This window comes from Marmota flaviventris, chromosome 12, assembly GCF_047511675.1.
Source record: "Marmota flaviventris isolate mMarFla1 chromosome 12, mMarFla1.hap1, whole genome shotgun sequence".
NCBI classification, from domain to species: domain Eukaryota; kingdom Metazoa; phylum Chordata; class Mammalia; order Rodentia; family Sciuridae; genus Marmota; species Marmota flaviventris.
Genome location: NC_092509.1, coordinates 48,800,631 through 48,818,419, shown reverse-complemented (window position 1 = coordinate 48,818,419; position 17,789 = coordinate 48,800,631). Strand labels below are relative to the sequence as shown.

Below are 17,789 nucleotides of genomic sequence, written 5' to 3'. Positions count from 1 at the left end.
TTCTGAACCACTTTGGAATTCCTATGAGTGGACTCTCATTTGCCTTTTTTTTTTTTGAAGAGTGCTGCCTAAGATTTCCTAATTAATTCCTGTGGAATTTAACAACATTAGAGCCATCTGCCAACACATTGAGCTTAAGCCAAACCCTTTGGATAACATCTGCACCTCAGGAAGGTCAGCAGCAGAGGGCGCTGTGAGAACAGCACTGCTGAAAGGCAAACCCTGTAAGGAGGAACTAGATTGAGTTTTGGGATTTGTGGGTGCTATTTGGAATAGCTCTTGGATTCTGTCCAGATGTGTACAGTGACTTCATTTTGGGCTTCACTACCCGACTCACCCGGAATGACCGTGAGAGGAGCGTTTCTTGACCTTCTCATAAGGCTCATCCAAAGAGGACTCACTCCACATTTTGGGCTTTATGGGTGACTTGTCATAGTCGTTGCGGTGATAGTGCATCTGCCTGAGTCCCTCCAGGGACTGGGGAGGAGGAGGCCTGTTGTGCGATGGTGGCCGAGGAGGAAGTCCCTTGTGAGGAGACTGTAAGGGGGATATTGTGCTGGTGACCTGAGAGTCTTCTGCACAGAGAAAAGACAGAGGAACTGAGCATGGATCATCCTTTCCACAAACTCTGAACCATTGTTGCCACCCCAGTGCCACCGACATCAGCACCTGGGAGGCGCACAGGCAAATAACACCTTTGCTTCACCCAGGCTGGCCTCATCACTCTCCTCCAGTTGCCAAGACAATGAGGCCAAGTCAAGCCAAGCCAGAGTCAACCAAGCCTAAACTTCAAACAAAATTAAATGGGAAGAGAGGTGTCATTTTTATTAGAAACGAATAAAGTCTGAATTTTATTCAAGACCATTAACAGATGTTTGTTTTATACCAAACAGCAAAATGCAGTTAACATTTATTATATTGCAACTTTTTTCTTTCTTTCTTTTCTTTTTTTTTTGGTATTAGGGATCAAACCCGGGGCCTACACATTTGCTAGGCATGTGCTGTACTACTGAGCTAAATCCTGGGACCTGTTACTTTTCTTTCATGAGACATTAAATGTCTGATAGGCTTTGAAGCAATTTAAGCTCCATGAAAATTTTGTTGGCTCTGTTCACTGCTAAGTTCTTAGGGCCATGAATGACAGCTGACACACAGTAAGTGCTCAATAAGCAGTTGTTGGAGATTAAAAATGAATGTAAATATATCTATCAAGTGTAATTATATACTCGTGGATCTGGGTATCTACTCTCTGCTTCCCCCCACCTCAATTACCTACATTCTCTTTTAATTTGTTCTGAGGATACTGGGGGGTTAAACCCATGGATGTGCTACCATTGAACTACATCCCTAGTGTTTTCTGATTTTTTCTTTGAGACAGGATCTTGCTAAGTTGCCCAGGCTGGCCTCGAACGTATGATCTTCCTGCCTCAGCCTCTCAAGTAGCTGGAATCACAGGTGTGCACCCCTGTACCTGGTATGTTCTGATTACTTTTAATGTTGGAACTGCTTTGAATTTTCTTGGAAGGGGAGGGGATAAATTTTTACCAGCCTTCAGGGACTTTTGGAGAATGCAGATATGGTTGGGGAGGAACTGCCGGCAGTGGAAAGGCGGTGGACGGGCAGAGGAGGAAGGAAAGAACTTGAGCTAAGGCGTGGGTGCAAGCACAGTGGGTGCGAGCAGCAGGGGCCACCCAGGGGCAGCAGCAACTGGTGAGAAGAGCAATAGGAGAGCAAGGGAGGCAATCTGGGAGGTACAGCAGGCCCACTGTGTGAATGTACCCACTGTGGACACACCACAATGAGCAACGAGCCCAGCTGTAGGGGTCTTGAGTTTCAAAGATGCTGGGATTTGGTCTGCAAGCCACCAGAAACCTTTGCGACATCTTGAGCACAGATGTATCAGGGTGAAGATCATACTTTAGAACTGTTCACCTGGCAGGTTTGGCCTCAGGAAGGGCAGGAAGAGGGCCTGGGAAGGACCAGTGAAGAGGTCTGGTGATGAGAACCTGGGGCAGGGTGGCATTGAGAGGTGACAGGAGGGAGCTGCTCGGTGATTGCTGGGAAGGGAGGGGAACTGGAGGGGGAACCCCAGCAACCTTTTGTTCACCCCTTACATCCACTTTGAACTATTCATCTTTTTATAGCTTAATTCTCAACCTCTCAACCTTGAAGCCTGGATTTCTGTGATGCTTCCATTCCTTCTATGTCCCTCCATTCAGGGCAGGAAGAGTCCCAAGAAAGGAAGAGCCTGCAATGGGAGCAGGGAGGCAGTGACACCCCTCAGGAAGTCCAAAGTTCTGAGACATGGGGAAGAAACTATGATCATAGATGATACCTCCGGATAGCAATATTGTCTATTGCTCTGGCAATATTACAAATTATTACAGTATTACAAAGGGTTTTCACTAACTCACTCTTGCTCCCTCCCCAGGAGAGTCTGGGATATCAGGGGTCAACAACAGGACTGGGGTCTCTGATATTCAAAACAAGCCTTTCTGTTCCCTGAGAGCCCTGTGTCCTCCACACCCACATAATGAAGCAGACAATAAAAATATTACAATCTGATTTCTAATAGCAGGGCCAAGACAACTGGGTAAATAACTCACCAGACTCTCCCCACATCAAGAACAATCATTATTATTATTGCAATTATCATTATTACTACCACTTGGGTAGGCCTTTTATGTTTTCCATCTGAATAGCCACTTATCACCGCCCGCCTGAGGTTTTCCTAAAGGGCAAGAGAATTAACTGCCACTTAATATATTTCCATATAATTAATGCCCTTGCCTCCCAACATTTTGCTCTGACATCCACAAGAACATTCTCAGATATGGTCCTGTGTTTGGATTTCTTATTTCCACTGGGGATGGTGGTGGTGGTGGTGGTAGGTTTGGGGATGCAGCTCTGTTTTTCTAAGAATTGTCTAATAAAATGTCCTGGTAACCATCAGGTTTGAAGAGTTCCATGGGAAATAATGAGGCAACCTGCAAGGTTGGCCAGGGGTCTGAAGGAGAATCTGGCCTCTGATTTTTACTACGGTCTCAGGAAGAGACAGAGGTTTGGTTTATTCCTTTCTATTAGGCCCAGATTTTCCCAGTGGGGTCACCCTTTGATTTGTGCTCCAACTCAATCTCCTCCTCATATTATGAACATTCAAAAAGAAACTATGCACAGGTTGTAGATTCTGTTTAGTTAAAAATGTGATTTTGTCTGCTACAAAAGTGAAGTAACCATTCGCTGAATATCGCCTCAAATCTCAGGTCTGGGCCCCCGGAAATACTAAAATTCCAATAAATGTGTTTATGTAGCACCTTTGAGTCCTGACCAAATAGTGACTATCGAATGAGACAACTTGCAGGGAATCTGGCTGCCACCTCCACCTGGCAAGAGCCTCTGTACCAGGCTGTGCCCACATGCATACACATTAATCCCAGCTTAATCTGTGCTCCACCTTTAAGGCAGGAAACAGAAAACCTACCATCTTCAAGAACAAGGGCATCAGAGAGGGAGCTATCTTCACTGGCAATGTTTCCATCTGCAAGACAAAAATAACAAAATTCTATGATGTTAGCACATTCCCGAAACAAAGCCCTATCTGTAAGAGCAGAGTGCTTGCCACCCCCATATCCTCTTTCTAATCTGAAAGGACATGTACAATGTAATAAAAATGCTGTTGGGCATTTCTTTTGATAGTTCCCATGGTGGGTCAATAGCTTATCCTCCCCACCCCTGACAATGCAACGTACTTCTATCTTTGTGTATTTTTGCTCTTGTTCCCGGGATACTGTGGTGCAGAGCAGCTTAATATCTAATACAAAGGCTGCCCAGCCTGGTTAAGCCACATCATTGTCCCAGCACAAATGCAGGGCATGTACTGACTAAACCAAAGGAAGTCAACGGCTATTTATTCCACAAATGTGAAACTAGGGTAGGAAACTTAGCTTTGCTCGCATGGCAATAAATGGCTTCTCAATAAACTCCTGAAGTCATTAGCAGAGAAAACAAGCATGCTAAATACAGACTCCAGCTCTCTAGACACCATTCAATTAAGAACACGCCCAAGAGGGAGACAGTAAAATAATCCTCCCTCTTTCACCACTGGGGAAACTGAGGTGCACCCAGGAAGGAGGGGTTTGTCTGAAGTTTGTCTGATCTCCTGGCAAAGTGAGCAAACCTCTCCCAGCTCTTCAGATTTCAAGTTTAGTGTTTTATCTCTTGAAATAAAAAAAAAAAAACAAGCTAAGGAGCTAAGCAGAACCGTATTTATTCCTGATTTAAGTGGGCCTTTGTAATGAGGGCCTAATTTCAACCCATAGAAAGTAGATTCTTGAGCAGTTAAAAAAAGAAAAGAAAAAAAAGTCATGGAATATAGCTTAGTGGTAGAGCCATTTCCTAGCATGCGCCAGGGCTTCGGTTCAGTCCTCAGCACTAGGGAAACTGTCTTGCTAGGAGCAAGAAATTATCTTTTTGCTAGGTGCCCGTGGCATGTACCTATACATCCAGCAACTTGGGAGACTGAGACAGGAGGATCACAAATTCTAGGCCAACCTGGAAAACTCAGTGAGACACGTTCTCAAAATAAAAAATAGAAAGGACCAGGGTTATAGCCCCCCATTGTGGAATGTGCCTGAGTTTAATCCTCAGTACTGTGTGTGGGGGGGGGACAAAAACAAACCCAAAGCTGAGGTGTGGACAGAAGGATACAGGAGTTGGCACAGATAATGATTTAAAAAGCAATTCTGTCAGCAGACCCAACAGAATAGCCCTCATTCAGGCACACCTAAGAGTAGGCTTTCCTGTGGCCACCCAGCAAGATGGTCATTCCTGAGCTGCCCTACCCAGTTGGGGCTCTGGATGCTTCTGTTGAGCTGGAACACCCCAAGTGCCTTAAGCGAGGCAGAAGCAAGTCTCAAAGGAAGCCTGAGACAGAGAAGGGCTGGCTAACTGCAGCCCTGTTGGGAGTGGGAAGTTAACATGGTCCTGGCCAAGGACGCAGGGTAAGGTAGGGAAGAATGGGCATTTCTAAATTCCTAGGGCAGAAAGAGTTCTTATAGCCAGTTCCTCCCTCCTCTCCCTCTAGGAAGTCATGTTTTCATATTCTTTGACAGATGTGGACACCTAGGAGACAGAGGGCCTTGATTCTGGCCTTCTGTTATCTCAAGTACATCACTGCTTCCCTAGTAAGCCCACAGTTTTAGGTTGTAGATACATATATATAATTGTGGTAAATGTAAGTTGCATTGGATTCACCATTTTAATTGTTCAATAAGTGGTACTGGGTGCATTCACACTGTTGTGTGACATCACTGCCAGTCATTTTCTGATTGGGTAACATTTTAATTCTCCAAACTGAAACCCAGTACCCATTAAGCAGTAACTCCTCCTTCCCCTCAGCTCCTGGAAGCCTCTATTCTTCTTTCTAGAACAGAAGCACTGCATTATTATTATTATTATTATTATTATTATTATTATTATTATTAATTTATTTTTTGGTACTGGGGATTGAACTCAGAGGCACTTAACCACCGAGCCACGTGCCCCCAACCCATTTTCATATTTTACTTAGAGACAGGGCCTCACTAAGTTTCATATTCATCTGTCAAAGAATATGAAAACATGACTTCCTAGAGGGAGAGGAGGGAGGAGTTGGCTATAAGAACTCTTTCTGCCCTAGGAATTTAGAAATGCCCATCCTTCTCTACCTTACCCTGCTTCCTTGGCCAAGACCATGTTAACTTCCCACTCCCAACAGGGCTGCAGTTAGCCAGCCCTTCTCTGTCTCAGGCTTCCTTTGAGACTTCCTTATGCCCCCTTGAAGGCACTCACAGTGTTCCAGCTCAACTAAGTTGCTGAGGCTGGCTTTGAGTTCACCATCCTCCTGCCTCAGCCTCCCCAGCCACTGGGATTACAGGTATGAGCCACTGTGCTTGGAAAGCAGAAGTATTTTATACATACACTAAGAAAGAATATTTCACATACATTTTTTAAGAATTTTCTCATAAAAAAAAAAAAGAACCGTTACAGCTAGGGGGACTTGATGTTTGCTGATGGGTTTTTCTGGGTATTTCATTCTAGAATTTACCAAACATTGCCATCTAAACTCCCAATCCTGATTGGAGTTCAAGGCAATCTGAGGGGACAGTCCAGTCCTCCCAAGTCATAGCTCTTTTGATAGCAACAGAATCAGCTTGATGGGGGCAAAGAATTGGCAGGGGGAGGTGGCCTGCAGGGCCTGGTTGAATACAGGAGACCCTGCTGCTGGGTACCGCCCATCCACCTTGCCTTCCACACTTGGGGAAGATGGTCAGGTCCCTGAGAATGGCAGAGCCTGAGCTAGCTCTAGGCTAGGTGGGACTAGCACAGTCAACTGGACTCAGCTCCTGCTGAAGGCTGCAGTTTTGCCTTATGGCTGCAGGCTCCCTCAGGGAGCCATCAATAGTTGGGAATGAGGCTGTTTGTACAATGCTATTCATCTGTGGAGCTAGATGTACTTGTTCACTGTGACTTGCTGTCACATCATTTCACAGGTGGACAATAAGGCACAGGATGGCTAAGCAGCCACTTAGGCCATGCAGGGAGCTGAGCCTAGGACCATGAACAGATCTGCTGTCTGGTTCAGAGAGGCCTAGTGCAGGAGTGGGGCAGGGGCGGCCTGGATGGCACTGACCGTCTATGACCAGTGAAGCCCTCTGCGTGGGTTTTTTCCCAGACTTGATGCGGTTCTCATTGATTGCATTTTCAATCTCCTGTAGCTTCTTCAGTGCATTCAGATAAGAGGTTTTTCTTTGTTTCTTCAGTTTTTTGCTGACATTGGGGTCACTGGCAAGGCGGCGGGCAGCCTCCGTAATCTGGGACTGAATTGCAAACTCTCGTTCCAGTCGTTCCAACTCGGCTTCCTGTGGGAGGGAAAGCCGTGGTTGACACTTGTTGGAGATTCTGAGCAGAGAGCCACCCATCCTCCCCACCCCTTGCCCAGGACCCCCCCCCGCCCCCCTAAGGCTTGCTTGGCTTTGTTTCACTGCCTCCAATAAGGTTCATGAACAGCAAGCCTTCGTGCCTATCTGGCTATCATTTCCTTCCCATTGGGGGCATAGGATGCACCGTTATTTCTAGAATCTTCTATCATTCTCCTCAGGTTTGTTTACATCTGTGCATCTCTTCCACTCACCCACATGTGCCTCTGTCTCACATATTTGTGCCTCATCCCAGTTGGGACACACCCACTCACCTATGTATTTGCAAATCCATCTCAGACCTATCTATTCATGGAAGCCCTGCTCAGGCTATGACATGACCTTCCATGAGGCACAGACAGTGAGTGATGGTGGAGTGAGTTTCCCCCAGCTCCTTGGATGAGTTTCAGGGTCTCCTGCTTCCTTCCTTCTTGGTTGGCTCCCTCCCACCTCTATCTCTTTGGCTAGGAGGAGTTTTCCCCCAGAGTTCCAGTCCTGGGAGAAATGGAGTCCTGCATGTCAGATATGGCTGGAGGACCCAGACATGCTGTTCCCTGGATGGAGTGTTTGCTGCTGGCCTCTCTGGGCAAGTCATCTCCTCTGCTGATGTACGTACACCAGCTGCTGAGGGAACAGGGAGGAGGCTGCTCATACGTGTATGTGTGAGCATTTGGGGGTGATGCACAGTCCCCCCAAAGTGTCAGTTTGTCTGTTTTTCTATTTCTCCTCTTTCCCAGTGAAGCCCCTTCAGCCGAAGCTCTAAGCAGCATGGTTCAGCTCAGATCTGGAACGTGGGCTGCACCCAGGCCTGCAAGAGAGGTGGGGTAGACTCTCTGACCCCATAGCTCATAAACCCATGATCAAGGCCTCAGTGGCTCCTCCCAATACCCGCAAGTGGCCAGGAGAGACCACGAATCTTGCCATAGGCAATCTGCAGTCACACTAACATCTGACAAGAACTGATCTAACCCAGTAGGAGGAGATGGCCATGTTTGCCGGAATCAACAGGTTTTTCTATTTTGGCCCAATAAAACACTCTTGCTTCTGGGCACAATGTGGCAGGCTGGAGGCCTCACCAAGGACAACATTCCTCCCTGATTTCATTTACTTTTGAGCACTGAAGCCTCAAGGGAGCAGGAACCAGGAGTAAGAGGAAAAGGTGAAGGCCAAACGGAACTATTAAGGGGATAATAAACTCCTTCCAAATCCTTCCAATGCTGGCTGGGAGGATATAGACATGGATTCCTGCCCAGGGCCTTGAAATGGGGACAGAGACCATTCTGTGACACTGGGCTCCACCAAGCAGCTGTTCCCAGGTGGTTACAATAGTCCTGGCTCAAGACACTGGCCCTGAGTTTTGTGGGAGTCCAGGACAAATCTCAATACTAAGGCAAGTACAAGGCCGGACGCCCACTCTGTGCAAATGGTTATATGAACAGGAAAGCAGAACACATTTCCAGGAGAAACTAAAGCAGTGAGAGCCAAGAGAGGTCTCTTCCTTCCCAGGGTAACTTTCCAGAGTTTTCCTTTCATGTGCTTAGGAAAGACAGTGGGCAGGGACAGGTAAGGGAGATGTGAGGCACATGGAGTCCTCAGGGCACAGAAGTCAGCTTCCACCGACAAGCAGGAAAAGCCACAGTGGGACCACAGGATGCCCAGGGGGGTATGGACCATTCACTAAAAATGGGGGTGCTTTTAAAGTTTAAGTGCCAGGTATCTGCTCTGCACCAAGGGGAGGTGGAGTTCTTGAGGCAAGTCTAATGACCACTAGGATTTAAAATACAGCTGATCAGATGGCCTCCTAAGTGACACCTTTCCTCCGGCATTTCATCTCCATTTTGAGCAACTGATTTTGAATAAGCATCAGGCAGACATTGAGTACTCAGTGCCATGTTTTTCATATATGATCTGATTTAATCCTAGTAATAACCCAAGGATATCGGCATCATGAATGATATTTCACAGAAGAGGGAAGAGGCCTGGGTGAGCTTTCATTCTGGATGAAGCACTCAGGTGTGTGCACCAGGTCTCCCAGGGATCTGAAACTGCATGTCTCAGGAGTGTCTCCAACATTGGCGCCAGGACACTTGGTCCCCCTCAGGGTTATATTCAGAATAAACTTGGGAAGACACTTCCTGAACATGACCCTGAGCCTTGAAGGTAAAACCTGGCTTTTCACTTCTCTTGGACTGAACCTAGATACTTATTAGCCAGCTGGAGACTCAATACTTTTTAATTTTGTTTTTGTTTTCTCCCTAACTCTGAATTCTCCACCCCTGCCTCGATCAGTGTTCAGCTCCAAGAGGATAAAAACCTGTACTGAAATGAGGCTTTTCCAAACACAGGCAAGTGAGGCCAGGGCAGAGCAAGCGACTTGTTCAGGTTTTTGTGGGGATTTTAGCAACCAAGCGAATTAGGGCCACATGAAGCATGCCCCTTGCAATAGTAGACACTGCCTGTTTCCCTTCCTCTTTGGTGTTTTCAGATGAGGCCTGGCTCTGAGCAACAAAAGGCTGGGAGAACATTGAAAAGACAAGTATACATGAATGTGATTGGAATGTTCTCCCCAAACTTATTTAAGCCACTTTCAAAGGTCTAGAGTGTTCCACAAACAACTTTAACAGAAATCTGAAGTTTAAAGGCAAGCAAATTCATCCTACCTCAGGAAGCCACATAGCCACTAACCAGCTCACTCAAGTCAAGGTAAAAGGGAAGATGCTGGCCTTGGATAGCGATGAATTAAACAGTTACTGAGAACCTGGGAGCCCCTGGCTACTGGGAAAAATAAGACCAACACCAGCAAGGAAGAACGCACCTCTCCTTTGGGCAGGACTTTCTGTTCATCCAACTTGAAGGCTGTGCCAATCCTTCTTCGAACAATGGGTGGTTCCTCCCCTGGATCCAGGGGATATTCAACTGGCAGCTTGCCAGTGAGCTCCTGCATATGTGAAATGGCATGTGGAGTGATTAGCAGCCAAAGTGGAGCACAGGCTTGTTTCCTTTCCAGGACACGCACACACACGTGCGCACACGCACACACACACGCAAATACATGCACACACTGCAACGCAGAGATCACAAACATGAGCATTAAGCACTATGCCAAACAAGAGCTCATGAAATGAAATTCCATCTCTTTGAATGTCTTTGTGAGTCCTCCTTCCTTTACAGAACAGATGCACCTGGTGAAGTTTTTTCCCTCCAAATCAATTTCTGTCAAGTAAACGAAAGTTCTATTGACTTTTGAAATGTTCTAATTTCATTCATTTGCTGATCTCATGAGCATCTTCTACGATGCCCTTCTACTCTAAGCCCTGTGCTCCTTCCACTGTGTCAGATATTTCCTTTTAGATCTAAGTCTAAAATGAGTTTTTTCAAATGAGTTTTTCTTTTTTAAAGAGGAACGGTATCTATATGGAAAATTCCAGAAAAGTGCATTATTACATAATTATTCTCCAAGGCTAACCTTGGAGAATAATTATTCCACTTAGGCCAGATACTCAAGAAACAGGCTAAGACACTAACCTGTATTCCATTAAGAGTTTTAGTAGAAACTGAAAATCTAATCTGTTTATTAGGCTACTAACTAAATCTGTTGTGTGTGTATTTTGGGCTCTGGAAATCTAACTATTGTGAGTACAATGACAGTGAATTTAGTTACCAGTCCCTCAGAGTGACAGGGATCCTGGGTCAAGGCTGGGGGTCTGAGGCACAGTTCAGGATTAGAATTAGGCTCTGTTAGTGTGCTACACCTGGGCTGAATAGAGATCAGTTGGAGTCAGCAATGGACCCACGCAGTGGAGGCCAGGCAGAAGCTTTAAGAAGTCATTTCCAGAGATTGGATAAGGCTGAGGGAACTACTGTGTTCCTTCTATGGCAAAATGGGCACATCCAGGCAAAGCCCAGCTCTAGCTTTGCAGCCCCAAATCAATGCAGATGCTGCACAAAGGCTCAGGGTGCTGCTCGGATAAAGAGGAGCCCAGAAGTGACTTCTCAGAACCCCTATCACCCACACAAACAGCTTTTTGTGCTGGGGAGCCCAGGCCTGATGGTCCAATGGCGGGAAAACCCAAATCCACCCCTCGGACTCTTTCTTCCTCATTGTAAGCATTTTGGAGCACAATGGCCAACTATTTGAGTATGACCACTGTGCAACGTTCTCCCCTGTTCTTTTCTTTCTTTTTACAAAATGTGGTTCAAATATCTCCCAAGTAGTTATGTGTTTATTCAGCAACTTTTTTCATCTGTTCCCCTCAAAGTCTGCCTATAAATAATACAACCTTCTGCGGGATTTATATTGTTAGGACTTTCTTCTTAGTACCTTAAATTTACAAAAGGGAGGGGGGAGGTTGTTAACACTGCCATGGATTTATAACTCTAAAGTGTTTGTGGTTTTAAAATATATTTTTAAAATGAGGCTACTGATTTCTCACCATCTGCTTGAAGGTACAGGACTCAAGGTCTCGATTCTCCAGATATTTAATCTCATTTCGTCCGTAACCAGAGCCCCATGGCAGAGCAGTAATTTAAGGCACTGCTGTGGGGCCTCGGCTTGGTTCCTTTCTTTACATTCTGCCAAAAGCTCCCAGCCTACTTCATTCTGGCTGCCCTGCTCCTGAGGTCAAACAGTTCCTCCCTAGGCTTGAGCTGAGGGGAGTCCTGTGTGAGTCCAGGAACCCAGCAGGAAACCCCCAGCCCTTGTTACAGAAGCATCAAGGGACTAGTGTGGTGGCTGAAGGAACATATACTGACTTCTTGTTGGGCTCTTTCTTCTGCTTGAGTTCTGTTTAAAAAAAAAATAAAATAAAAAGCGGAAGCTTTGTTTTCCTTATTTTTTAGGAGAAACAGTGAGACCTTAATAGCTCAAGAACCTCGCCCTGACACTTTCTTACATTTTTGAATGTGGACTCCCTGCTGGGCCGAGGGACTTTTCCTTTTTTAAAAAGTTTTGTTTTTTTAAAAACAAAACAAGACTTTACAAATTATTGAAGGCAGACACCAAAGCCCATATTTTTCAATCCTTCAAGCATATTCTTTATAAAAATGTTGCTAATATTAACAGTATCACATAGCACATTCCCCCAACGAGGCCAAGTGCTTTCCTAAGATTTGCAATGGATTTGTGCTAATGTGGTTCTGCTTTGAGCAGGCTCCGGTTTAAATCAATCCAGACCATAATTAAGCCAAGTTGAAGTGTAATGTGATCTCACTCTGTGGCCCTTGTTTCATTCTTCCTGCTGCAAAGCATTATTATTTGGGGGAGGGGAACACTAAGTCTCTCAGACTTCCTTTGGGAGTCTCTTTATACTTCCTGTTTTGAACTGTTTACCAATAGAGCTCTTTGTCAAGTTATGTGGAGCACAAGCAGCCCCCACACTGTGTCCACGCGTACAAGCCTTTGCACACACACACGTGCCCAGCAATGTGTATTATCCTAAAAAATGAGCTCTCAAACCCTGCTGGCAGAAAGTCATGACTATCTTTACCATCTCTTAAGGTAGAGATGGACACTTCAACAAACACAGAAGTGGCCTGCAGGAGACTATAGGCTTCTGAAAATTGAGACTAGCATAGATACAGGCTTGAGGGGACATTGCTTTACATAGGATTTCAACATATCACTAGGCTAAAATTTGATTTTTTTTTTTAAAATAAAAGAGTTAAAGAAACAGGCGATCATGGGGTTTCAAGAGGACTACTGAACATCTGAAGGGACATCCTGGTTTCCCTGTCGACCCCCAATGATGCTTCATGATGTCCAAAGACAAACTGCAATATCCTCAAGGGAAGCATAAGATAATAAATCCAAGCACAACCTTTTGAGTTGCAAGTCATTCTATTCAATAAGGTAATGTCACATAAGGAAGCGCTTTATAAACTGAGGTGTACCGTGCATGGATAAGCAACTATCAGCATGACTTTCCACCTGGCTCCTGGTGGGGTCAGTCAACACCAACCTGACCTGCTGATGGTGTCCCCTCCAATGCTCCAGCTGTTTCTGGCAAAGCTCATCATGGGGGTGTGTATATTTTTAACCTTTGCAAGAACCCTCCTTGGGAGGCGCTCGGCATCGTCCCCACCCTTGCCTTCTGTCCATACTTAGGAGCAATAATGTCCCAGACAACACAGATTTAACTCTTACAGCTTCCCGGAGACACAGCCTCTTCAGTTCCTCCAGCCTCTGGCGCAGGGTTTCCTCCAGAGCCTCCTGCCTGGATTTCAAGGCAGCCAGCATGTCCTTCTTGGCTGACTGAGAGCTATCTGATTCCTGAGAACCTGTTAATAAACAGCAGGGTTACTAGGGCAGCCGACAGGGGGACACACATCTGGACCACTAATGAATTTAACTGGAGTCCACACCGTGGATATGGGTTTTACCCCAGGAATCAGGGGAGTCGGGAAATAAAACAGGTGCTTGGAGTTCCACGTCTCAGGAGTAGATACCAGCAGTGCATGGAATATATAACTCGTCAGAGGCCTGCCAGGAAAGTCAACTCCATGAAATAGAAGTCTGTCTTTCTCAATTATCTTAAGATAGCTCACACACCTGTTTTAATCTTACTAGCAAATTTTAATACACTTTGCACAATGAAGGGGGAAAGTAAAGTTCAAGTCATTAAATTTATGTTTAATAATTTCTTTTGTTCACTTAAAAACTCTGATTTTAATTTGTTGTTATTTAATTACTTTTGGCTTAGTGTGATGATCATTCCTATTTATCACAAAAATTTTGAAAATGTGGACAGGTATAAAAAATAGCCAGTAAACTAATCAGCCAGAGATTAAACACTGCTATGCATTTTCTTTTGACCTTTTTTTAAAGCACATATATCTAAAAAATAAAACTAAATTTTATCTTTATTTTTTAACTTAATACTGTGTCACGAGCAAATTCCTTCCTAATAGAAGTTATACATATTTTTACAAGCTTTCCTAGATGGAGTAGCTGCGTGATGATTCAAAGAACAGGCTGCTAGATACAAAAGCTTTATAGAAGGCAAACTATGAACCAAACAAAAGGAAAATAAGTTAAAATGCCAACCAGAGAATTTAGTTAGACCAAAAGAATAATTTCTGGGCTGCGATGTTTGGGTCCTGAAATAGGTTTCCTGCAGTGAAGCTATTAGACCTTTTCTACTTTGCAAAAGAATAAACTGATGAATATTTTTCCTCTTCTGCCCATGGTGAGCAGAACTATTAGAAATGGGCTCGTGTCACTGGGTATGGATTTAAAGCTTCAGATCATGCTATTGACAATAGCATCAAACCACCTCAAACCTAATTAAAGATGAGAGAGACCTCTCAAGTGAAAATTATAATATACTACTGGGAAAAAATGGAGACCTAAATAAATATATATATATTGTGGTCATGGATTGGAAGGTTGATGTTTTAAAGATGTCAATTCGTCATGAACTAAAAAATATAATTAATGCAATCCCAGTAGGATTTGAAGTGGGGGAGTAGAATTATATGTCCATACGAAACAATAGAATTTTTGGATAGTTCAGTGACCAGATGACAGATTTGAGATGATCCAATCAGAATTTCCAGAATTAACGACCGATTTGGTTTGGTTTGGTTTCTGTACAAGGAGGTACAGAATCCTGAGGCTAGGAAGGACTTCTATGCTTTTGCATTAAATAGCACTGCTAATCAAACCATACCCCAAAATATACTAACTCTCTTATTTAAAGTCCCTGTGTAGGAAACTCATCCATATTCCCCCAGTTAAACACGCTTCTAGACTCTTGCATCCCTAAGAATGGAGAACACTCAATGTCTAAGTACATTTTGACTCTGACCTGCTATTGTCCTTTTCCTTCCCCAGCCCTTTTGAGCTTGAAATTGAGAAGATCTATCACTATAGCAACATCCCACCTGTAGTGCTCTACAGAAGCAAATAAATATGTTTGAATGAACAAGCAAATAAACATTGTCTATCACATACTTGGGTGCTGTACTTAAATTGTGACCCATCTTAGTTAAAAAAAGAAAAGAAAGAGTGCCAGTAAGTTGACCCTTAAGTGAAGCTGCTTTCCAAGCTTTGAATTACGTTTGTAACCCACTCCTGGATTTTGACATGCTTCAGTTGCACGTTTCCACATTCAATAGCAAACTCAAGCAAAAGCTGATCCTCACTGAGTGAGGCTCTGTTACCTCATGGTTCCCATCCACTAAATCCACATGGTGTCACGCTCATGTAACCCATCACTGGATACTATTGCAGTCTCCCTGTTTGAAATGGCTCTGTTTTTCTACCTTCATAAGTCAACTGGCCTGTGCTTATCAGCACGAAACTCTCTCCAGTCTATGTCCACCTAAAGCAACAGGCCTGAATCATTATAAATCTTAATCTGGTTCTCTCGGTAATAGTCACCCAATCCCATCTGAAGACACAGGAAGATTTAATGAGGTACTCTCTGTTCTATCATCTAAAAAAAATATTAAGAATGTAAAATAATACTGGAAGGAAGTCAGATTTCAAATTTAAAAAACAGGCCTTGGGGAAACTTGGGTCCAAGAAGATTAAAGGATTTCTAGCTCAAGTGAAAAATTCATTGTTTTCCCTTTCACCCCTGCCTCACCTCTCAATAGGAAATGATGATTTATTAAGTCAAATCTAAGAATTAACTGTGTTCAAGAATGGCAAAAATCATAACAACATTAAATTCTGGGAAGGAAAGCACACAAATTTGGGACGATTGGGTTTCTAGTTATGGGATTAGTTATAAATTGGCCTTGAGTTACAGGGCTCATTAATGCTACCTAGATTGTTATTATTTATAATGATCAACCTCAATACCAAACCCACAGAAGATGGGCAAGAGAGCCTTGGCAGGCTAAGTGGTCCCAGAGTCCTGCTCCGTACGTAGCTGGCAAACTAACGCTGGCTGGCTCTGTTGTACACCTTTAGCCTGGAAATTCCTTCAGGGGGGATACAGAGCCTGAGTACTAAGTGAAATCCCTGTGAAGCAACTGAGCCAGCCTTCTCTGGTTGTGCAAGTTTTGATTTGGGTGGTTACTGGATAGCTGAATAGAGGGTAAAACAGATCTGGGCTTGATGAAGTTTATTCACTAGACGTGTGACCCTTCAGCAAGTTACCTGGCCTCCTGAATTTGCAGTGAAGACCAAATAAGATAATAGCTATGTAGCTCTTAGCACTCTGCTTGGGATAGGGAAACCCTCCATCTAGTGTACATTTAGCACACACCTCACACACACACCCTTAGTAGAATGGGAGAAATCATTGAAACTATTTTTCCCTGTTGCTCAAGGAGGGACTGGTCAAAGAAAAGGACTTCACTGCAGTTCAGTGGAAGACTTGGGCTCCAGAGCTCAGCTGTAGAAAGATGTAATCTAGGCGTAAGCAGTATTTTTAAACTACGTTTCTGGAACCCCTGGGTTTGCAGATATGCCTCTGGGGCTGTGGCAGATAAAGGTGGGGATGGAGTCAAGGAGATTTAGGGGTTCTTGGGGTCTCTACACTTAAGAAGCTAGAGCAGCTCCACATTAATGTGTCTCAGGAGTGGGCTGTCAGAACGCATTTGCAAAGATATCTCATTACCTTTTGTCTTAAAAGGAAATCCACTGTTCTCACCATTGCTCTATGTCAGAGTCTGTGTAATCTGAGCCTGTGGGTGGTGGCCTGCCATTAGGCACACATGGCCACCATGAGGAGAAGTGGCCAATTGCCCAGGAAGAATTCCACAGAAAGAGTTCAAAGGGCATCCCGAGAAGTCCACACTGCTCTGTAACGCTGTCCAGTTCCCGCCTCCTCCACAGAGGCCTCCTAGGCCTCCCTGATTGAGACTGTTGGTCGAACAGGAAGAAAAGAAGCCAGCAAGTTAGGCAGGACCTAGAGGGCAGAATCCCTCTGTGGCTGGCCACCTTAGTCCCCTCGACTGACAGAGAGCTCTAGGAAGAAACTGAGTCAGAGAGAAGCCTCAGGGCTCAGTCAATGGCAGTCTCACAAGGGAAAAGTTCAAAAGCACACAGCAAATGGTTCTGGACTCGGGAAAGGAAGGAAGCTCTGCGTCCCTGTGCTCCATCCACTGCCAGTTACTAGAACACGCGCATGTGCCCTCCCCAAGGTGCTATATTAACTCCTAGAACTGACACAAGGATATAAATCTGATCTCTTTGAGAGGGGCAGTGACCTGTAGAACAGACAGCTGGATTTTCACCTTGTATCTGCTACGAAACATTGTCAAGTCTTGTGGTTACTGACCTCTCGGGGCCATGATGTTAATTTCCAAGATTCACCCAAACATGAAGAATCTACTACTTAAAAACTTACTCAGGAGTCCCCTCCTGACATTAGCCATTTTACTTTGCCCCACAAACTTCTAGGAAAGACAAACATTCTGCCAACTCTGTTCTCATTTCAGTTACTGCTACAGCCTCCAGGGGCATGTGTAATTATCAACCAGTGCCTAAAGGATTTACTTCCTCTTATCAACAGGCCAAAGTAAATATTTGTAAACTTGAATGCTAAACAGAGTTTAATCTGAGTTGTCTTTAAGATTAATGCAGGGCTGGGGATGTAGTAAGTGGTAGAGTGCTTAGCTACTTGGCTACCAGAAGTCAAGAGGGGCTTGGAAAGGTCTGACCAAGTGGGTACAGAAAAGCCCAAAGAAAAGCAGGAGACAGGAATGTTTTTGAAAAACACACCTAATGCATGAACACTTAGCATCAAGCAACACTCAAATTCATAGGAAAGAGTCCGAATATTCTTTGGAAAACCCGAACTGGCATTGCACCCCCCGAAGGCAGAAGTCTGCAGTCTGTGGCTCAGGGTCAACAGTTCTGAGTGTGTGCTCAGGTGCTGT

At 44.6% G+C, this 17,789-nt stretch overlaps 1 protein-coding gene across 5 annotated transcripts in view; it reads right to left on the bottom strand.

The window, feature by feature from the left end:
• Frmd4a (FERM domain containing 4A) overlaps positions 1 to 17,789 on the bottom strand; it is a 288,498-nt gene that overhangs the window by 14,268 nt on the left and 256,441 nt on the right. For all 5 annotated transcript variants that reach the window (XM_071599955.1, XM_027928637.2, XM_071599956.1 and 2 more), the window contains 5 exons: positions 13,099 to 13,232; positions 9,772 to 9,894; positions 6,671 to 6,899; positions 3,482 to 3,538; positions 338 to 575 (listed from right to left, as the gene is read on the bottom strand). In XM_071599955.1, the coding sequence (XP_071456056.1) occupies positions 338 to 575; positions 3,482 to 3,538; positions 6,671 to 6,899; positions 9,772 to 9,894; positions 13,099 to 13,232 (781 nt within the window). The remainder of the gene's footprint in view (positions 1 to 337; positions 576 to 3,481; positions 3,539 to 6,670; positions 6,900 to 9,771; positions 9,895 to 13,098; positions 13,233 to 17,789) is intronic.